The sequence below is a fragment of the Erpetoichthys calabaricus genome, chromosome 1 (genome assembly GCF_900747795.2).
Source record: "Erpetoichthys calabaricus chromosome 1, fErpCal1.3, whole genome shotgun sequence".
Lineage (NCBI taxonomy): Eukaryota > Metazoa > Chordata > Cladistia > Polypteriformes > Polypteridae > Erpetoichthys > Erpetoichthys calabaricus.
Genome location: NC_041394.2, coordinates 88,314,893 through 88,339,144, shown reverse-complemented (window position 1 = coordinate 88,339,144; position 24,252 = coordinate 88,314,893). Strand labels below are relative to the sequence as shown.

Below are 24,252 nucleotides of genomic sequence, written 5' to 3'. Positions count from 1 at the left end.
GTCATCCTATCAGTTTTGCAGAATTTGTCTGAATCTGAGCTGATGATATAGCAATGTACACTTCAGAAATCATCCTGCAACTTTTGTCGGCAGTCATATCATCAACAAACACCAGTGACCCACTTCCATTGGCAGTCAGGTATGCCCATGCCATAACACTGCCTCCACCATGTTTCACAGATGATGTGGTATGCTACAGATCATGAGCTGTTCCTTCTCTTCTCCGTATTATTCTCTATCCATCATTTGGTACATATTAATCTTAATTTCACTTGTCCAAAGAAAACTGTTCCAAAACTGGACCTTTTTTTCAATCATGTAATTATTTCTTCATTTCAAATCCATTGTGGTGGCCTATAGAGCCTAAATTATGAAAATTGTTTCACTGTCCAAATACTTATGGACTTAACTCTATTCATTAGGTATTTTCACAATTGTAATAACTGTAAGATTTAAATTTAAGGATTCTTTTGAATGAGTGTTATTACTAATTGCTCCTCATAATGCCTGGGTACACTAGACCCTTCAAATCTGACATCACAGCTATGGAATATTTAATTACTACAAATAACTACAGATAATGCACTACAGCACATATAAATATAAATCATTTTATGTAAGATTGTGGTATTGTGATCTGCATTGTAGATTATTGTCAATTTGTTATTTTCACTTCCTTGCTCTGGGAGTCTAACTGACAACAGAAAGAACGCAAGCCTTTGTCCTTTACGCATTTCCTTTCCTGGAAAGTTGATATTAGATCTAAGTCCCTGGAGAGGAAATGAAAACTGGAAGGGTCCCCTTAAGGGCCTTATAGAGAGAGAAAGAGCTATGCTAAACGTTGGACCACAAGTATGGATAGAGAGAGGAAGCAGGGATGGTAACTTATGTAATTGTGAAATATTTGTATGAAGGTGCTTTCCTAGAAATCACCATAATGAGAGAGGGAGAGTGCAGGGACCTGAGAGTAATTCTTCACTATTACTCCAGTGCAATGGGCAACAGGAAAGGCCAGCCAGGGACTTCTTAATGGCATTTAGTCTAAAAGCAGTCATAGGGTGCATTCCTGCTTCTTTAAAGAAAACAGTTTCCAGAGGAAATCATTTGTGCAGGTTCTGGTAATAGCCATTGGCAAATATCAGACCTGAGATTTATAAGCAGTTACCTAAAATGAATGTGCATATTTCTACTTTTTAAAATATCCTCATCTAAATCCCTCACGTTACTTTTTATTTAACCAACTCTAACTGTTGGTTGCAGAACAACTAATCTAGTGCTGATAATGTTGCCTTCTCGAAGTGTTTCATCCAGCCAAATATTTTGTATCTGTTCCACTCAACTATTTTTTTTGAGTATCAGGTATTAATGTCACTTCCTTTTCAATATAAGTATCCATTTAAAAAAAATCAACAGAATAACATGAAAGATGTGTGAAGTGGACTAGGCATAATTGCTGGGCTCAAACAATCCAGAGCTCAGGTACTACTAGGAAATGATGACAAAGCTAAAGCCCTGAACCATTTTTCAATAGATTTTCCTTCCCAATGCCACCTTCTTCCAATGACCAATTGCCAATTGCCCCCACCAATTACCTTTCTTGTCGCCTATTAAGATTTTATATGTCAGAATTGTTCGACCAATTTTGAATACAGCTAAGCTTGTGCTATTGCATAGCCCAGCACTCATACATAAATTATGCAATAACATTACGATTCATCCTTCTTTCAACAGTACTTCAGCTGGTGGAAGACCAGATGGTGTTAACGGTTGTAGATATTCTACGGGATATTGTAAGTTGATGTTTTCATCTTCCGCCCCATCACCCCCCAACTGTTTTAGCATAGTCTATTGATATGCATGTAACAAATTAGGATTGCCTGTGTACTAATTTCTTCTGTTGATAACCCTTCGAGATGAAATTTTTCAATAAGATTTGGACATAATAAGTCTTCTTTTATAGGGAACTTAAAGTGAGGAAAACGTAAAAATTTTTAAGAGCTGAGAGCGCAGGAACTGACAAAAGCATTCACATGCATGAGAGGTGATAGGACTGTGGGCGTGGTTGAAAAAGGTTGAGAGGAGGGCGGGACTTGAAAAAAATCTCTTGGCAATACTCTCGTCTCGTGGGACTTGAAAAAGTCTCTTGGCAATAGTTTCGTCTCAAGAATTTCTTTTGTAATAGAAAGATATGTACAAAAATATTTATCCATAATACATATGGCATAAAAGAAAATAAAATGCTTAATATAAGTACAAGCTGTCAGTCTTAAATTTTTTTTCTGGAAAAGCCTGTCTGACTCAAGGCTTATTAAAAAAAAAGTAGTTTTCACCATTTCTCTAACAATGGTGGGTATAACGTTAATCTGCATCCAGCCCTGCATGTAGGCCCTCCAACCTGCAGGGAAAACCTGGGGGTTGGTGGCAGAATTGGCACTCCAGCCACCATAAAAGATCTCACATTAGTTCAATTCCATCTGAACTAGTGTGGGGCTAAGGTGTCAATCGTTGCATGGCTGTACTCGGGTCCTAATTTTGGATGCTGAGTTGGTTTGCCATGTGGTGGGTACTGCAGTGCGCTGATAACCTTTAACAAAAAAAAAAAAAAAGATATTTATATTTTTATATACTGTGTGTGTATGTGTGTGTGTGTGTGTGTGTGTGTGTATATATATATATATATATATATATTATATATATATATATATATATAATATACACACAGTATATATATATATATATCTCTATTATAAAAGAAAATCCTGTGGGATGGAATGACTAGGAGACAATACGTGATCATCACGGAAGACAAATAAAAGACCCGCGAGACAAAAGAGAATGGCCACAGAGCATCTCGCGGGGATAGAGAACATGAGATTCTTGCAAGACACGATGCGCCAGCAGCTGCCCCTCTCCCCCCCTTCACAACAGGAGCAGCATTATACGTCCTGCAAGAAAGAGATTTAACCACGCCCAGGGTCGGAAATAAAGGACAATTATTGTTTTTACAACGTCACACGAGATAAGGCAGTGAGCCACCATTTAAAATAAGTCCACAGACATCTAACTAAGCAGTTGTTGGATTGCTTTTGGCAGACATGCATCATGTGCTCCCAGCTTTTAAAACAATGACATGCAACAAGCAGAACAGGCAGCTCGCCAGCAGCAGAAAGACAGCTGATGATCCGACGGCATATCCTTAGCGTGCGTTCAGCCAACTGCCCCCCCTCCCCCTTCACAACGCGAGCAGCGTTATACGTCTTGCAAGACGTATATATAATTTATATAATTGTATAATTATATAATTTTATATAATTTAAATATGTTTGTTTATGCTTGGCGAGCGAAGCGAGCAGGGGGCAGAGCCCCCTAGTATGTATATGTATGTATATAATGTACAGTGATCCTCCGCCTATTGCAGAAGTAAAGTCTTTATAGTCTTTATCATGTCCATTGATTTTATAATGGTATGTCAGGCACCCTGTGGTTAATGCTGGTTCTGTAGTTATCCACAATGTACAGTTGGGTTTAAAAAACTAATACTTTAACCTTTTTTATAACATTCACCAGTAGTTCAGTGGCAGTAAAAGAGTTGAGTCTTCTTTAGGTAAAGGTTAAAAAAATCCTCTGTGGTATTTATATATGTTTAAGCAATTTTCTAAAATTTGTAATAGAACAATTTTTCAGATATTCTGAGAACTTTCAGATGTTTTTGTTTGGCCACATAGTACATATTGAACTTTCTTTCAAACTGAAATCACACCAAATAGCAGCACTTCACAAACATCTTGCTAGCCAAAATTAGATATTTGTTTGTTGCATTTTTACTTGTGCAATCTGGCTTAACCTTGTTTTTCAGAAAAAGTGATGAGTTTATATTAAACTAATAAGCTGATTTTTGTTAAATCTCTTTTTATTGCAGCTGATTAATAAAATCATTTAATTTTTACGATTGCTGCTAAATGAGTGGTGCTGTCTGTATTCTGAAATCATATCCTACAGAAACTGATTCTCAGCACTATCTGGTGAAATTAGCATAACTACTATTCTTAAATTTTGGAAAGGATTCCAGCCATATTTAATTTATAGTCTTGTTTTGGAAAGAGGGATTGATCACCATCCAGTTTTTGTCTTCACATATTATACGGGTATTTATCTAGTGCTGCTTATTTTATATTCATGGGCCACATACATCAGAGATACCAGTTGTGAAGTCACATTTTTTTCTCTTCATTTTGTTTGATTTTCTTTACTTCAAGTTTAAGGGAGACATGGTGGAAGATGACAACAAGCTCATTATGGCTTCACTGCTTGATTGTGGAAAAAGCAAAAGTTAAATACAAAATTGTGTAACAAAATTGCATTCTGTTTTCTCCCACTGATAGTAGGTCACAGAAGAGCTTTTTTCCCATGGCATACAAATGCACATTATCCTCAGAGCTCTTTAAATGTAAATATGTTTGTTTATGCTAATTTGTCATAAACCATTTTCCTAGATAACAATAACATTGTTTAATTTGTTTTTCTGTTCATATTTTTTAATCTGAATTCTTCAAAACAATATTTAGCTACACTTAATCTGAAGTGTACACAACATATCCAAAAATTTATAGTGATCTTGACATGTTATTTTTTTCCATCAACGCATTAAATAAACAAAAAATAATATACTTTTTTGGAAAAAATAGAATTTGTGGGAGTAGTAGTGAGATTGTTCTAAAAATTACAAGGTTTTCTTTAGTATGTGAAAGCCTATAATTTACTTTGTCCTCCTACTGCTTTTCTCTTGGGTGGATTGAAGTTTAATGCTCTCTTTTTCTTTTGACATGTTTTATTTATTGTGTCTTTTCTCATAATGATTGCTACTAGGAGAGTATACATTAATAGTCCTGGGTCCCCTTTAAAATTGTACTACTTTTCTTTTGTAAATGGGGGGGTGGAAATAGGTGTTGAATATGATTTTGACCTTACATCACTTCAATGAATAACTGTAATGTCTGTCAAGATATCTTGCTCACACCTCTCAGTTATGTATGTGTTGTTTGCATGTTGCAATTTGTACACGGGATGGATGCATAAATGACCTCTGTTGATTACATGGCTTGGTTAATAGTTATTATTTGTACTTTTGCCAAGAAAAAAAGTCCTGTTAGACATTCTATCCATTGGGAATTTAAACATATTTAAAAGAAAGTTGTCACTTTAGAATCAGGAATGCAACCGTTATGAAAGCTTTGCTCCGAACGTAACTCCTTGAAGAGCTTTGAGTATATGATAATAAAATTGACAATAGTGATCTGCTCTGTAACTGCATAATTATCCCGCCCATTCCCTGAACTTTGTTGCTTAGATCATGTTTTATTCCTTGCTTCATTTCAGGGCAAAGTGTCATTGACCTGCTTTTCTTTGCATGACAAACAAGCACTTATTTCTTCAGGCAGAGATCTGTGACTGCACAAGATCCTCTTTTTAGCCAAAGGGATTTTCTTAAATAAAGAAAATTTCTCTCCAGAGAACTGCTGGAATGGAGCTCTCTTGATATAGGAGTCAAATATCTGTTGCCCTCTTCATATGATTTAAAAGTATTAATCACAATAATATGAGACTCTTGCTAGTAACTTCCAAACTTGGAGGTGCCTGTTTTTGCTGGTCAGTGAACGTAAAATCACCTTGGTAAACACTGATAGACAAACCTACAATATGCAATAATTATCATCCAAAAGATTAATTTATAATGAAGTGCAAGCAACAGATTCATAACTCTCTCCATCAACTATCAGCCTTTTCTAAGGCTACTCTGTTGAAGGCATCCTCTTGCTTAGGATGTGGACCTTAACAAAGGCTTAGCACTGCTCTAATTGAAGGAGAATTTTTTTTGTGCGAGACACCAGTCTAAAATGCTGTTTGGAGCATGTGCCCTAGCCTTGCTCAGTAAAGCTATTGTAGGTGTATAAAGGCTGGAAAGTCTGTATTTCAAAGCAGCAAATTCATCTTACTAAAACAAACAAATTTTATTCTACAAAGAGACAATCACCTGGTCTGAGCTCAGACTCTGTAAATGCAGTATAGTTGAACAATGTAAGGTGCAGTGAAACAATGAAAGGAATGGAATATATTGCATGCTTTCTTTCCTTGTGTGCTAATGAAATGTCATTGTAGTACTTGAAAATTTCAGGACAAAGCATCACCATTTTCCCTTTAGATGACAGGCTCTGACTTGACAATGACTAAGTATCATTACTGCTTTGTACTTCTGGTTCTGGGACTAATAGTGTTTCTAACAGAGAAGTTGGCGTAAGAGCCAACAAATACAGTAGCATACTGTATATATTTATAGTTATTAGTGGTACTTAAGCTATAAAGTAGCCTATTAGAGTTGTTTGAGAAGATTAAAAAAAGCAGGTGCTGCTTCTGTTAAAAACATCATGAGGCTGCTGGCTAAATACCATGCTGCTACCTCAGCTGCCACAGGCCCAGAGAGAAAGAACGCCACTGCACTTTAAACAATGTTTGCTGCAGAGAACTCATTAAGCAACCACTGGCGAACCAGAAATCTTGCAGAACTGTGTAAAAAATAAATCTGAATAAAATATATTTTCTAAGAAAAATTTTTGAACAATAATTAAAAGAGACACATTCATAAGATTGTGTCTTTTTTTTAGAAGAGAGGACAAAACATTTACCCTGCAATAGATTTGTGTTAGTTTGTTTTCTTCTAGTTAGTGCATGTACAAGCACATATTCATCTTCTGCAATCATGATGTTTTGAATAAATTATATTGTTTAGTAAGGCAAGTGTATTTGTGTATCTGCCTAACACTGCTCCCTCTATGTTGAGAGTGTTTCAGCGATCACACATTTTAGGAACATCACTCACAGATTTTATATGGTCATTCACATAAAGAGCAAATTAAAAAAAATAATTAAACTAAATCAGTTACCAGCCAGATTTAAAAGACTTACAAACAAAATTTTGTTTTATGAAGTGGTCTGCACTGTTGTTTTTTGTCACTTACACTGTTGTTCCTTTGTTACGTTAACCATGTAAAAACTGAAGAGAGTCCAAGTAATGCATTGAAGAAATGGTATTTGGGATTTAAGATGGAATGGCCGATGGAAGGTTTTTTTAAAATTAATTTACAGCATGTTGCTAGACAGCACTGCTCTCTGTGACAGAAAGCTGGATCTTTTAACAAATGTATCTCATGGAGTGCATTGAGTAACAGGAAAGGGGACCATCTTAAACAATATTTGAGTCAGAAATCCCTTATCGATTCCATCACGAAACTTAAAAATCAACTGAAAGGTTTGTTGAAAAAAATATTAACAGAATCTAAACAAGAATGTGAAGACAGAAAAGAATGTATACGGTGAGAATACATGAGGTTTTAATACAGTAGGTAATGTTTGGCTGGCTGTGCAAATAAATTCTATATTCGTGGACAAGGATATTAATGTTACCAGTTATGTGAAAATACTGGATAAGTAAGAATTACACATTTTAGTTTGAGTGCATAAATTCAATAATCAAAACCAATGTGTTAAATGAAATTAGAAAATCAGCCTTAAACACTTTGATAGTTAATGAATTAGTTTCAAAAGTGTTCATTTTATACATTAAATTTAGGGATGAAAACGAATACATTCCGATAATGATGTTTGCAGGCATAATAAAATTAACAGCATGTGAGAGTTGATCTATTCTTGGGGCTATTCGGTACTTAACAATAAATATGCAATGCAGTAAATAATCATGTGTTTGATTTTTTTTTTTTTTTTTTTGTGTGATATAGAGAAATGTATTGCTAATGCTGGTGCTCAACAATTGTTAATTTTTAGAACTTGTTGCTCAAGTGAAAAAAAAAACTTGCACACACAAAGCCACTTCTTAGAGGGTATATTACTGCTCAGCTAATTGTTAAAATAATTTCTACGTATTTCTTTCATTATATACATTTTATAAAACATGTTGCAAGTTGAAATATGTTTAGTTCTACTGTTCTTAGCAGTCTTCTGTATCTCATGACATTATCTATTGTCCTCTCCTCTGATGTTCTTTTAAAATTTTCTCAACAATTACAGTAGTCTTGTACTCCCTTCTCATCCTTATTCTTCCTTCTACATTTGTTTCTGAGACATTTGTTTCCTAATCTTTATTATTTTAGCTTGCCTCCTCTAGCCACATCTACACAGGTCATGCCTAAATAGATATTCAATGCATTTCTTTATTCATTCCCCAGTTTCTGCCCAGTTCTTAAAATAATTTTTTGCCATCTTCCCTTTGACACAAATAATTTTTTTTCTCTCTTCGATTTATAGATTTTTTTTTTACCAATTTGTTTTCAGTGTCTTTCTAGAAAAGAAAGGTTGAACACACATCACAACATTCAAAAAAACATGGAATAAAAAAAATTTGAGAATCAAATAAACTTATGTACAGTTGAGTAATGCATTGTGATGCCAAAAGTGATTTTCAATCTTATAATGAAAATGCCATGTCATAAAAATGACAGAAATAACATTTAACAATAAACAAAGTAAAAAAGTGAGTGTGGTATGTACATCACATTACATCTTATCAGTGCGTGCTTTTTACTCATATCGGATCTTTTGCCTATACAAATCTTTAGAGAACTAGAGGCAACTAAAAGTTTTACTTTTACATTTTAATGTAGTTGTTTGGTTAAGTGGACACAACGTTTTATTCAGCATTTCCCTTTACTGTACAAGTTAATTTTTCTTTCCATCCAGACCAAGTTTACTAGTGCCTGCTGAAAAAGGGCCCTTCTCTTTTTGGGATTGGGAAACCTTTGGATCTTTAATGTTGTTACATTAAAAATGTAGTTCAGTACTTTTTTATGGTTTTTTTGTAAATTTCATAACTGCAACTTCACTTGAACAAGGTAAGGTGAAAGTAGCTACAGTTATGAGATTGCATAGCACTTGAGACAAACAAAATGTATTAGTCATAACAATAGCAACATTAACCTTGGTACCCTCATTTTTTGACTGTTGCTGTAAATCGTATAGATTGGTGCATATTACTATTTCTTTTGTTCCATAGCAAACATCAAGTATGCAAATAACGTGCTTTGTGTTTTAGCAACTGATTTAAGAGAATGTTGTGCATTTATAATTCTTACATACATTAACATAACATTTGGCCTTATTCTTGCAGCCTTTTACTTTTTGTGAACATTTTCAATTTTCTTTCAATTTCAATACAATGTATTAATACAGTATATTATAAATATACTATAAGAATTATAATGTAGACATGTAACATTTTTTGCATTTCTAGTGTTTATACAGGCTCCTGGCTGCATAAGCAGAACAGAGCTGTTTGGAGCTATTTATAACTTACAAGAAGGTTAGTCTTGAGGATTTCACCCTTATACACACAAAATTTGGGGTTAAGACCCAAAACATCTCATGAAATAAATTCAACATAAAATGTGATCTCATATAGGTAGACCTGCTTACACTTGCACCCTTACATCAAGGTCTAGAACTGGATTTGAAGGTTGTAAGGATATAATAAATGCTGTGAGGAATGGCCGGCCAAATATTCCAGTCCACACCCCCAGGCCGCTAGATGGAGTCCTCCCAGCAGCATGGAAGGTCCCCAAATTCCAGCAGGGCATAATGGACAGTGTAGTTTTTATAAACAACCCTGCTGGATACCATGGGGACCACCAGGAGCTGCTGTAGGGAGGCTTACAGAGTGCTACGTGCCCTATAACCCAGAAGTGCATCATGATCACATGACCAGAAGGAACGACGTGCTTCTGGGTTGAAGAAAAGGAATTTTAATCTGACCCGGAAGTGATCAGGAATCATGGACTGTAGAATTGGAACCACTTCCGGGTCAGGGAATATAAAAGGACGATGGGAAATCCCAGACGCTGAGCTGAGTTGGGAGGCAGGGTGGCTAAGCGTCTGGGAGTGGAGGATTGAGTTTTGTTTATTGTAGTTGTTATTTATTTATTAAGTATTGTGGAGAGGAGGGTGCTTTGTGCACTTATTTATAATAAATATTCATTTTGGACTTTTATCTGGTGTCTGACGTCTGGTCTGAGGGTTCAAGGGGTCGACAGTGCCTTTAATCTGTCACAATGCATTATAAATAGGAATATTGGAAAACATGGAATGAAAGTGTGTGTGTGTGTGTATATATAATTTTATAAAAACTATTCAATAGTGTTCAATAAAAAATCTTTGATTGCTTGATTAAGGGTTATTGGGCAATTATAAAACACTTCCTTAAAAATTATGAATGAATGCATTTTTGATTTTCTTTGTATTTTTTTTTAATTTAAAAGGAGTTTGTTCATTTTTATTGTGTGGATTATACTTTATTGCTGCTCATTATTTTTTAATGTAATGCTAGCAATTTTTATTCACTAATGGCAACATATTATGAGAAAATAACATTCAATATATCTTTATATATTCTTGTGCTTTTCAAAGTAAGTAAGTACTACAGATATCACTTGCTTGTGACATATTATTGGATTTCTAAATACTTTGTCTACAGTGAGACATAACTATCTGCACATAATGTCTCTGCATGGATCGACACATTTAATCACCAACATATACAGTATAATATTCTTCTATGTCTTTTGCTGTACAGGATAATACATCAATATGTGTTTTCATACTACAGAATCTACTTTTGTTTATTTTAAAAGCTTATAACTCTTTTTAGAATATTTAATCATGCTTCATTTTCTACAAGGTAACATGAAATAAAATAGTTTCCAGACTGCCTGAACATGCTGCTATTGGTGTCCTATCCTCCCTTAATGTTTTTTCTTCTGCCATCTATAAAAACAGAATCCCAAATAAAAATACATTCAAATAATAGGAAGGCATAAGTGAAAAAGAGAATAATGGAGGGCTTTCACAATGAACTAAAAGTCCAATATTACAATACCTTGAAAGGGGGCTGACAAGCTTAAACAGACTACATCATAGTGCTGGGAGGTATACCGGTTCATACCGAAAACTGTTTTTATTTTTGTTATGATATGGATTTTTCTTATACTGCAATACCAGTTTAAATAGCCTAAACAACATTCGGAACGTGGTGCAGCGGGAAAATGTTTAAGGGGGGACCTTTTTCACTGCTACACCACTAAACACGCATGCAACAGAGTACATGTGTTAGTGGAGGTATTGAGCGGTGAAAATGGACAGAGAACATGGCGAAACTGAAGCTGTAGCAGACGATAAAGTTGAACATGATGACACAGAAGAACTTTTGCCAAAAAAAGGAGCAGTGTCTTTTGTCTGGAGATTTTGGTTTTAAAAGGTCAGATTTTGACCAAACAACTATTTACTGCAAATGCTGTGGAGCTAAAGTTGTCGCCGGAGGTGGCAACACAAGCAATTTGCTGCACCACCTTAGCCGCAAACATGCTTTGGGGTACCATGAATGTATGGAACTAAGATTGGCACCCTCCACGTCCTCATGTAAAACTGAAAAAGCAAGAGGACACTCGAATCAAACGTTACTTGTAGATGCATATGCTAGAGGTACTGCCTACGACAAAAAAAGCAAGCAGTGGATCGAGATAACCAACGCCATTACAATCCATATAGCTAACGTGTCAGTGGACAGAGATTGATAACATTAACAGAAAGTGTAGTTGGTTTACAAAAAATATTTACTCTTTATTCCTTTTCTAAGACATGTTCAGTGCAATACAACTTTTGACAAGCGCCTCTGAATATTTTACTAAGTCTAAATGCCTCTTTGGATGGTTAAAAATATGTTGTCAAAATTATAGTTTAAGTTGTTTGCAAAATTTGTTCAATAAAAAGATTCTATATTTTGACTGCAACTGTCATGCAATGTGATTCCTTCTCTTCATTAGTATCACCCCCTTGAAAACTATAATAATACTTGTGTGCACATTAACATTTTTTTTGTACAATGTACAATTCCCATGACAGTGGAATAGGTTATTCTTAGCCAGTCTACTGCAGTGATTGCAGTGGAAAATGTGGTTAACATCCACTCATGTATGGGGAAAAAAATACTGTTGAATACCGTGAAACTGGTATAATTTTGAAAAATACAGTGATATAGAATTTTGGTCATACTGCCCAGCCCTACTACATCATTTTAGTAACTTCTAGGTAATTAATAAAGGATACGAATAATGGAGGATTAACTATATGCAGTGTGTGAAAGAGTCCTAGCCTGATGGTTTAATTTTTTTTTTTTTTTTTTTGGAGCAGAATTTTGTATAATTTTTAATGGTAAGCTTTAAACATTCCTGTAAAGTTTAAAATGTATGTCTGTAATGAAAATGGTAAGATTGCAACTGATCTAGACAGACAGTGTGAAAAAGTTTTCTAGAAGGGCTTCTCTGATGATAAATGAATGGATTAAAAACAACAGCGTTTTAATATATACAGTAGAACAAGACTAAACAAATAAATATATGACAATTGAGTTGTTAAAATCTAGTATTGCATCACAACATGTCACCCCATGCACAGAGCTTTAGTAAATTTATGTTAATCATATATTATAATTTGTTTTCTAAAACCAGACATCGTTCCTTTAGACCCAGTTGCAGCTAGTTAATCAATGCACAGCCCATAATAAATATAAACTTCATTGGCAGTGGCTTCTTCAAACTTTAGCAAAATAATTACTTCTTTACTAATTTTTTAATTGCTTCATTTTTCAAAATTAATGTGCACTTTAGATTTTAAGGTAGTTGAAGTACGATCGGGGTTTGTGCAGAAATAGTGTTCTCAGACATCTCAGTTTTTCAAAAATGCTCTTAGCTTTTGTGTGCATACGTTTCCTTTTTCATGGTAGGCTGTTTTAGGTATTTGTATATTCTGATCGTTTTGGGGAGTCAATTTTCCTTTTTTTAACAGCCATTCCTGAAAGTTTTCAGTGGTGTCTTTTTTACCTAAAATTAAGGTCTGTCCTCAGAACAAGCAACATCTCTCTGTAGATCTTTCTTTAACCTTGAGTTGTGAAATTGAGAGCGATGGGGAGTGATAGAGGGTTGTAGACTTTCCTTTTTATGTTTACATTTTTCTCATTTTATCGTTCACCTGTTCCCTTTAAAATTTATAAAATGTTGTTTACAAAACAAATTAAGGCTCGTTTCAAATTTACTGTTTCTTTCTGTAGAGAAAAGCCAAGCAAAATGACACCTTTTATTGGCTAACTAAATAGATTACAATATGCAAGCTTTCGAGGCAACTCAGGCCCCTTTGAAAGTTTGCATATTGTAATCTTTTTAGTTAGCCAATAAAAGGTGTCATTTTGCTTGGCTTTTCTCTACATTCATAATGGCTAACACGGTACAACACCCTAGTACTATTGTTTCTTTTTGAAATTAGGAGAAATGTAGTCTTTCAAATTAAGTAATAAGTATTTTAAACACTGTCTTTATAAGAAACGTCCATCTGGGTATTGTGTTGCTTCTGCCTTTCTAATTTTAATTAGATGAACAGGCTTTGCAATGATTGTTTTCTATGTAGATTTTTAGGAGAATACCTCACAAATGCTGGGTTCTTTGAACAGGCAAAATCTGAGGAAGTAATACAAGTGGTTTGGGTTTACTTTTCTTACTAACAATCCTTCTATGCATATATGCACAAATATAGATAAACCTATCTCTTCTGTTTAGGTTCATAACACTTTAATTCAAACCTTTTTAAGTATTTCTTTCATTTGAAAAATGAGCCAATTTTGCTTGCATTAGAATTAGATTAAAATAAATTTAAACAATGTTTTCTTTTTCAGTCTAATTGGTGACAGCCCTGCTTTATAAATGTTAAACTAGAGAAGGTTGTAGAGGAAAGAGCAAAATTTGAAGAAGAAAAGGAGAAAGGAACATTATGGGTTCTGTTTCTCTAGAAAAGCCTGCCACCATCGATGAGCTGATACAAGCCTGCATTGATGCCTTTGGTAAGTGACTTAAACAGATCAAAAATAACCTATTTATTTTGTATTAAATAATGTTGATTATAATATTAATTAATGGAAAATTTGCAAGACATGCATTAGTGATAGGCCTTTTCTTTCCACATTGTTTATCTACTTATAAAAAGGTAAAAACAGCCACAGCGTAAAATGTAATTTTGTATATTATTAGAACTAAATTTTGTAAGGCACCTTATCTTTTGAAGGTTTCATAAAGGGGCATTTCATTTTTCTACTCAATAAATAACCAAAAAAAATATATTCAGCAGTACCTTCCTCAATTCATACTAAATGAAAAACATATAGGGACTTTTGCAATGGGGTGCGGGTTTGAAGATGGCAGGTGACTCGTGCAGTGGCTCTTCAAGAGAGTATAAGACTACAGCATATTGTGATGCGGAACATCTAGAAAGGATAACGCCATAAGAAAAAAGTGATAGTGCTGTAGATTTGAAGCTGTAGAAAATTGCTGAAATGTAACCTGATTATAAACTCAATTTCTAAGCTTTGTTGTTAAAGCATGCCCCACTTCCATGGATAGTGTTTAATGCAAAAGGTGGCTGTAGAATTTTCAGGAAAATAAAATAATCTAACAACTCAAAAATTGTTCCTTCAGAGGTTCTGCCTGCAGCAGTTGTTATATAATCTGTGCATGTGACAGTAATTACTGAATAAAACTGTAACTCTGTACTCTATCTTTAATGATAATAAATTCATTCCGTTTCCTTATTTCAATATTAGGTTGTGGTAAGTTGCCATTTATTTGTGCAGTCTTGGGTGCAAAGCAGGAATCAATCTCAGACAAGAGTCCTCAGTAATTACAAGACACAATTATATATCCACACTCATTTATATAGTGCCAGTTCACAGTTGCCAATGAACATAACACCCAGCTATTTTAATTTACAGTATCTTTTGCACAACAGTAAATTGCTCTTAATTAAATAATATTTTTAGAGTTATACATAAAACTGAGCTTTACCTCACCCCTTTTTCTTCCAAGTGTGGTTAAAACAAGATCAGATTAAGAAAGAAGATGAAAACCAGAATAAGTGTCAAGTTAATATAGTCCTGAAAGAAGATGAAAACAACAACAGGAATAAGTGCCAAATATAGTCCTTTGCTTTGAAACTAAGCAGTAATCTGCGGAGAGCTAATCAACTTTTCATTACACGAGGAGGCAATACTGTACAGTAATCAGCTCCTAATTAAGTAATTTTTTGTTTAAGCATAGTATCGTTGTCCATATAGTTTCAATATTTCACTTTTTCATGTTAAAGAATAGGCAAGTACATTTATTAATCTCCCCAGTATGTATTCTTAAAAGGACCCATGGAGATCATTTAATTGATCACTTAATTAAAATCCTCCCAAACTCAAGTGGCCACACTGGGTTAAATGTTATTTTTAAAAGGTACAAAGAATGTACATACACTTTTTCACTGAAGTTTTGCTCATGTTGCACATTGGATAGTTGGTCGGTTTTTTCCCTTTGTTAGTGATAAAATTTTGCTACTATTGTCTGGTGAGGAAAAAAGACACTTCCCCAGTAGTGAACTTATGTAAGAATACTAAAAGGAGTAATGATGGATATTATTTTAAAGTCAATTCTCTTTCAAATTGAGCAGTACAGGAAAGACAGAAAAAATTAGGCTACAGTAGGTATTATTTGGACAGTGATACAATTTTCATAAACATAAGAAAACATCATAAATGTCCGAAAACAGGAGGACCATGTATAAAAATGTCTCTCTTTTCTAAGTAACTCATACAATATTTTTATTAAACCCCTGGAATTAAAGCTGAAAGTCTGTACTTTAATCACATATTGGTTGCTTTTTTTCAAATACATTGTGGTTGTGTATACAGAGCCAACATTTTGAAAATTGTGTCACTGTCCAAATACTTAGGTCTTGTCTGTATTTTCCAGAACTACTTCAAAATGTTTTACATAACCAGATAAAAATTATTTGTGAAAACATAAAACACAGTTTTTGTTCAGTCTAGTCCCACTTCTTAATGTCCATATACATGCACTTTAGGATCAAAATGTGTGATTGTACTTATGTTGTGATTCATTTTTAAAAGTAGTTACAACTTGTAACTCTAACGTTTATTTAAATGTTATTAAAAGGCTATTTTTTGCAGTGAAAGATTTGTTTAACCTCCTTGGCATTAACTCAAAGCGTGACTCTGTTGGAATTCTATGTAAATACAGTTAAGCCAGAGTTAGAATTGGGTTAACGTGTAATGATCCGATTTAAAGTATTAAGATGGATTAAAGGGGGGAAGTGTTGAAATATTGAAGCTTTAATCTCAATTTTAGTATAAATCAATCCAAATCTTAAAACTGTTAATCCATTATAAATTTTGCGTATTAGCTAATCCATTATAAATTGTACTTACTAGCTGATTCTATAAAAACAGGCACAGCACACACAAACACTGTCCTTTGAGTCAACAAATGAAAAGAACTCTACTGACTTTACAGACAAGTAACATGAGTAAGGGGAATTCAGCAGATCCTGCAGGCCTGTTTGTCCAGCATGTAACAAATTTTGTTAAAATACTGCCACCATGGAATCTTGTGATGGTAAAAGCATGTTAAAAGGGAAATGCTCTATTGAGAGTTAGACACTTGATGCTTCACCAGAATTCTGTCCAGTGTCTCAGTCCTGCATGCAGAATTATAAATAAATCCATGATTCTGTGAATCAGATTATCACGCCTGTTGTTTTTCTTCCAGTCTTTACGTCTTGTAGATGGGCCAAGTAAGAAGTATTGCTACTTCATATGTGCTGTCACTGGTGGACCCTTTGCACAAAGTGACTGTATAGCAGTGGACAATTTCTATTCACTTGAACTGATTGAGACTTTACTTAATTGGAAAACCATAGTGATATGCCTGGTGATTACTGTTATGTTAACGCATCAAGATGAATTAGCTGGCAAACGACAAAGTGATTGCAATTATGTGGAAGGACAAGAAACACAGTAGCCTGCTAAGCTCCTTTCTGTACATTGCTATACTGATGCAAATTTAAAATACGTACTTTGTGTGATAGGGTGGCACGGTGGCGCAGTGGTAGCACTGCTGCCTCTCTGTAAGGAGACCTGGGTTTGCTTCCCGGGTCCTCCCTGCGTAGACCCCGTGTCTGCGTGGGTTTCCTCCGGGTGTTCCGGTTTCCTCCCACAGTCCAAAGGCATGCAGGTTAGGTGCATTGGCGGTCCTAAATTGTCACTAGTGTGTGCTTGGTGTGTGGGTGTGTGTGTGTGTCTTGTGGTGGGTTGGCGCCCTGCCCGGGATTTGTTCCTGCCTTGCGTCCTGTGTTGGCTGGGATTGGCTCCAGCAGACTCCCGTGACCCTGTGTTAGGATATAGTGGGTTGGGTAATGACTGACTGACTTTGTGTGATATTTTTTGAAACGGTCACCAATGTACATAGGCGTGCTTGAGCAGATGTCAAAAGATTATTTTGTAATATTTTTAACTGACCCATGTGATTGACACATTTTTTTTTTTGGTTTTGGTTTTCCAATTGGAACACAGGCAAGTGAAATGACTTACTCATGGTCACACAGTGTCAGTAACAGGATTTGAACCCACAGCCTCAGGGGTTGAAGTCCAAAGCCTTAACAACTACAAAACAACTGCCTTGCCATAGCACAGGGCTTAGTGATTTCTGCATTTCCCCTGACATAAATATTGACAGTTGCTACATTATGAGCAAGCAGATACCCTAGTGTCTATAGAGTTAGAAATTACTGCCAAAAGTCCACTGCCTGCACTCTAAACTTGAAAGTAATGACCCTATATACCTATAAAAATAGTGAGAATAGTAATCTTAGGGATGGTATATACTGTGTGAGTGCCATGGTGGACAGAAGGGAATCCCGGCTGGATGACAGCATAACCTCCTATCAAAGGTGCCAGAGGATGGGACATTAGAAACTGGAGGCCAGGAGCAGTTCCATCCCCCATACATTAAGTGGCAGTGGTCCTCAGGATGCATCCTAGCTTGGACACTTGCAGCCATCATGGGAGCTGGAGTCAGGAAAAGCTGTTTTGTCAGGGTCCATAGGTGCCATAAGAGGACACTATTGGTGGAAGACTACCCTGGCTCTCAAACTACCCAAAACGTGCTCCCCACAAGTCATACCAGGACACCAGAAGCCGCTCTGGGTCCAGTATAAAAGGGTCCCATTGCCTTACCTCTGGGAGTCAGAGTCTAAAGGCGGCAGGCAACATTTAACCAAAGGAGGAAGGAGATTATAGAGTTTTATTTTTTGTATGGTAATTGGCTGTGATTCATTATACAAAGTTCTTGGTTGATTAAAAAAATCATTTTTTAATCCTGTGACTGTGTTGGGATATCATTGGGTCTGGGGTTTGGAGTCTCTGTGGCGCACCCGGCTGGTTTACAACTGATAAGTGAAAAAAAGCACATTTGTCCCAGGAGCTACAACAATGTGTCCAAACCCCAAATCTTTTCATACATCTTTAGGAAGAAAGAAAATTATTGGTGGGATAATGTCACAAAAAATGCATGATGAATGTTGTAAGTTGAAGTCTTCCTATAATTTAAGGTATGCCAGGCATTATTATGATTAGGAATGACATTAAAGTCATTTAATACCATATGTGGAAATAAGATGTGGAAATCGTATAATAAACTTTTAATTTGGATTTATTTTGTATGTTACTGGAAAATTATTTTTTTCTTTTCCAGTTGCTCCCAGCAATTTACAATAAAATTATTTGTCTATTAAGTTTAATGTCTGAAAATGGTACCAGAAGTGGTAAGAAAAGTTACTGGATTACTGAATGGCATATGTTTATAAAATTAAACTCTGGCATTTTTTAAAATGTCTGGCATAAAATAAAATGTTATTATTTTTTCTGCCTGAATTCCATGATCATTTGCTCACCTACCATCGACCAGAGCAGTCTGGCTTTATGCCTAAGAAGACTACCATTGACCGTAGCCTGGCACTAAGGGCTCTCATTGAACACAAATGTGAATATCGTCAGATTTTCGCAGCCTTTTGTCAATTTTCGTAAAGCGTTCAACTCAGTTGAAATGCCCTGGGGGATATCCTGAGACTTCACGGAGTCCCCCTGAAGTTGCTAGATATCCTTGCTGGGCCGTACACTGGTACTGTGAGTGCTGTGCAGAGTGGAGGCAGAACTTCTGCGTTTTTCCCAGAGGAGTCAGAATAAACCACATTACCTCAATTGTGAGGGAGTGTCAGTTATGGTGCTACCGCCATGTCATGCGATTCCCTAAGGATGATCCAGCTGTCAGGATCCTCATTGTTGAGGACCCAACTGGCTGGATTAGGCTAAAGGGACACTCGTAACACCTGGCTGCGGCAGATAGATGGTAATGTCTGGAGGGTGGTACTGGACCGCATATATGCCTGGGGGGTTGCCAACTGTTTCGTTGTGTGGGGTGTGTGGGACGCCGTTGTACCAGTGCATGCTCCCCGACCTGACTTGACCTGACCTGACCTGACCTGACCTGACCTGAATTCCAGGAAAAGATTTAAGGAAATATATACATTTTTTATAAAGTCATTGTTATGTTATTTACCCTTAATACAGTTGGTTTAATTTTAAAATGTTTAAGTCAGGGGCACAAATTTCAAAACTGAAACAAACTGTAGGATTTTTTTTAACAATAAGTACATGTAGTTAGTTAGTTAGTACTATGCAGTGGCATTGTTGATCATAATAACTGTTAACTCTAACAACAGATATTAGCATTCATTGCGTTGCTTGTAACATCTAAATATACTGTTTTGAGTCCAGGTAGGAACATATATATTATGTAAAATTTTAGCAGTCTTTATTGCCAATTATAAATCCTGTCTGATGATACTAATTGGTTAGCTGTAAAGGTAAAATATTGATATCTTTTACTTTTTAAAATAGTAATATGTGAAAATGTTTTTGTCTTTGATAGATGATACAGGGACTCTCAAAGACAAGATTCTTGTTCGCATGTTCTTGATGATGCATCCCTGGTACATTCCATCCACAGAGCTGGCAAAGAAATTAGTCAACAAATATCCTTTCTTTGTTTTAAATGTTTTTGATTTATGCAGTGTGTACTGTTTTCTGCTAGTTTATTTGTGTATCATTGTACATTTGGTGATTCTTAACCAATCCTGGTATTGAATAGCAAATCAAAGGTAAAATATACAGTGAAAATGTTAATTCATATGAATTAGCAACAATGAGTACTTCTGCATTTTTATGTCAGTACTATATTTATTATACTGTACAAAGTACCTTCTGTGGTTTTAAGCAAATGAATTAGTGCTCCTACTGATAAATAGAAGTTTATTAGATCTAAACATGGGTGGTTGGGGTTCCGGAATGGTTGGGGAGAGGGGAGTTAATAAAAGGAAATGAACAGCAAATCAGAGAAGTCTCTTACTTCTTTGTTGGATCTATCTTAACATTTTTTTTTGTCGCTGGATAAACACTTGTCCTTCTCAAGTGATATAAAAGTACACACCTAACACTTTCATCTCCCTGCCCACTCTAGTTCCCTAAATCTTGTCTTCAAATCTAGACTTTTTGACAGGGTTCTGCTCTTTTTGCTTTTACCAAGTGCCTTATTCAGAATCACTCCTATGGTCAGGTCTGCCCTGCAAAATGTAAACTTACTATGCCATGTTGTTATCTTTTTGCCACTAAATAGAATGTATCCTAAACTCATCTTTGTACATAAAGTTATCCATATTTTCATTCAGGTTCCCTGTTGACTATAATTGGCAACCCTATTCTGCAGTCCTGTTCTGGTCTTATCAGCTTACATCTTTATTTTGGTGGAACAGTGCCAGCCTTCTGCTTATCCTTTATGGCATTCCCCTCAGCTTTAACCTTGGTGACCCTCAAAGAGTTTGTTTTCCTGTGTAACCATTGAATTGGCCAAATTTAGTGCCCACAGTAGACGATCCATTCACCATGTTTAAGAAGAACTCTTCTTGTACCTGTACGAGTTCCTATTTCTATAGAAGTTTCTTTTTGGTCCTTGCATTTTTCATGACTTTGCTCTATTTAAGCATAGATCATGTTAGACATTAAGTAGTTCTTAAACACACGGTCACATTAATCATTAGAATACTTTAGTGTGGTAGACTACCATGGCAACTTGCATTGCTCACAGCAGGGACAGCATAATCACAAAAAAAACACTCTTTAAACCAAAATTATATTGCACATGTTTGAATATTTGAATAACAAAAATAGCATTGCTCCAAAGGGTTTGAAGAGTGTTGAATACCATTATGGTGTTGTATCTTGGTGTGCTTATAGTCTTAAAAGGGCTTCTAGTGAACTTGGCTAGAATTGATGCCAGGATGAATTTTAAACAGGTCTGTTTTCTTTGTTCTTCAGATATAGCTAATAAAGTTCTATCTTATGTTAACTTACAGGGGGTCCTAGTAACTATGAGAATCTGACATTTTACAGAAAGTAAGCAAACACTTTATGAATTTAACATTAAACATTAGCTTTCTATGATTGGCTCTTACACTTCCAGCCCTTAATTGTTTATGCAGGAGCAGAGACAATTACTATATTTTACTTCAATAAGAGCAAGATACTATTCTTATACTCTAAATATTGTTTTCAAATAACTAGTAAATAACTGCAATTACACATTCAATAATGTCTTATTTCATGTTAAATGAAATAATATTTACTGGGAGGAATATGATTTTGCTGTGCTTTTAATTTAGTAGTACTGGGCAAGAGATGTAGGAGGACCAACATTACTGACCATTTTAATCCAGTTCTGGGTTGTGTGGGGTTGGATCCTTTCCAAGAAACACTTAAGTGCAAGGCAAGGAAACAGTCCTGGATAGGTACCAGTCCATCACAAGCCTCAATCATATCCCGACCCATAGCTATACTTGCATGTTTCACAATTTGTAATCACAGATCAGCCTAAAAACATACATCTTTGGGAATTTGAGAGGAAAAACTGAATATCTGGAGTAAAACCCACTCAGACACGAAGAGCTGTGGGGGAGCAATGACTGCCAGCATACATGTTCTTACATAGAAGTAACCTGCAATGTAATGGTTAATTCCAAATTTAAACAAGTTAAATGGTATGGTATGTTAAAGTTAACCTTATTTAAAATTAAGTGTGCTTTTTAAATAATAATAGTTATTGTTTTGAGAATTATGTTTTGTAGTCTTCTTTATAGTCTGCTTTTTAATTTTCAATGTAGCATGTAACCAAAATTCTTTCAGACATTAGTGTTCCTTAATGGCTGGCAGGTTTCAAGAAAATGAAGAAGTACCTGGGCTTCGAGCAAGGATATGTAGCCTTGTTGGGTAATTATGTAACACATTCTACTGTGTGTGACTCTGATTAGAAAGTGAAAACAAGTATAAGAAATTGAATTACTATTAATGTGGTTAACCTATGATAATTTTAAAAACTGAGTAGGTTAATTATATGAAAATGTGCATTAAATTAATATTTTTTCAATATTTATAATTGTGTTATTTTGTTTGTGTGTATGACTGTATAGTACCTATTCTTGGATAAAATCTAGCCACCACTGACCTCCAAGTGGTCTATGTGTCTTTATGAATATTATGCTATGCTTTGTATAGCTTTGTAATAGTTGTCATACTGTATATGAGAATAGATTTATTGTGATTTTTGCTGTTTTTAATATTGTCTGATATTGTTTATTTTTCTGGGGTTTATAGGTATTATGAAACAGAATTTTACTGCCCCACTGAAAATTTATAATTATGTGTATTACTTCCACCACTGATCAAATTTTCTTGCATAGAAAGAAAGCTTTTTACTACCCTTTTTCATTTCACAAGGCATCTGAATTGTTTGTATATTAACTACACTTTCCAGTATTGAAGTAGTATCACTTGTTACTGTTTAAATTCTTGTAATTGCAGTAGAGTTACCAACCTATGCAGAATTTCTGTCTTAAATGCCTTGAAGGGGTAAGCATTCTATTTCACAATTGAGGAGATGATTGTGTGGCTACACTATCTATGCCCACTCCCCAGTTTGCATTGCAAGTGCACACTGTTTTCACTCAGGTGTATATCATATTAAATTTTACAATGCTGTTAGAGCTGTACTGGAGATGTGTACTGTTTTATGGCATTACATGATAGTTAATTTTACTTTTGATTTTTTTTTTTGATTATCACAACCAGTCATTCCAAATGCTGTAGCCTGTGGAACGAAGCAGTGCTGGATGTCAGTGACAGCTCAAAAAAAAAGTTGGAAAAGTACAAAAAATTTTTGAAAAGACATTGCTTTGAATGCAAAAATTTAAGTAACAGAGGAGTGTTTCTCAACGACTTGTGAGTTACAGTTGTGTGGCGCACAAGCAGGTTGCTGCGAGTTGCCTCAGCAATCAACAGCGCCATATGAGGAGATGATCATATGATCATCTCACACATTAGATCCCCCACCTTTTACAAACATATTAATTTCACCAAGGGACAACAGAGGACAACCAATTTGCCTACTAAATAAAGAGATATTGTTTGTTTAGATACATGATGTTGCTAATTAATTCTGTCAGATTTTCCATTTAAATTAATGGAAAACGTGTGTTCATGTTTCACATTCATTTTTTTTCAGGAACAGATTAGATTTGCAAAGCGGGGAAACCTGAATTCAATTTTAATATAATGGATAATCTAAATAAACACTGCTGAAAAAAATTAAGGGAGCACTTAATCATTGCAGTCTAACACCAAATCAGTTAAGCTTCAGGGATATCAGTCTGTCTAGTTAGGAAGCATAAGTGATTGTGAATCAACTTCACCTGCTTTGGTGCACATGCCCTCCGTGTGTTAGGCAGTGATACTCTGACTGCTGTTAGGTACTGGGATGAAATCCTCAGAGCCATTGTCTGACCATATGCTGGTGCAGTGGACCCTGGGTTCCTCCTGATGCAGGACAATGCCCAACTTCATGTGGTCAGAGTGTATAGGCAGTTCCTGGATGACAAAAGCATTGATGCCATTGACGAGCCTGCACATACTCCAGACCTGAATCCAACTGAGAACCTCTGTGACATTATGTATTGGTGCATCCGATGCTGCCAAGTAGTGCCACAGACTGTCCAGGAACTCACTGATGGCCTGATCCAGGTCTGAGAGGAAATCCACCAGAAGCATGCCCAGATGTTGTTGGGGGTGCATACAGGCGCATTGGGACCATACACACTACTTAGCCATATTATGAGTTGCTGTGGTGAAATTCACGCAAGTTGGATCAGCCT

At 35.5% G+C, this 24,252-nt stretch overlaps 1 protein-coding gene across 1 annotated transcript in view; it reads left to right on the top strand.

The window, feature by feature from the left end:
* LOC114646201 (RAS guanyl-releasing protein 2) overlaps window positions 1–24,252 on the top strand; it is a 220,414-nt gene that overhangs the window by 83,392 nt on the left and 112,770 nt on the right. The window contains exons 2-5 of the mRNA XM_051921194.1: window positions 13,781–13,945; window positions 19,926–20,020; window positions 21,374–21,381; window positions 22,259–22,315. Coding sequence (XP_051777154.1) covers window positions 13,876–13,945; window positions 19,926–20,020; window positions 21,374–21,381; window positions 22,259–22,315 — 230 coding nt within the window. The 5' untranslated portion in view covers window positions 13,781–13,875. The remainder of the gene's footprint in view (window positions 1–13,780; window positions 13,946–19,925; window positions 20,021–21,373; window positions 21,382–22,258; window positions 22,316–24,252) is intronic.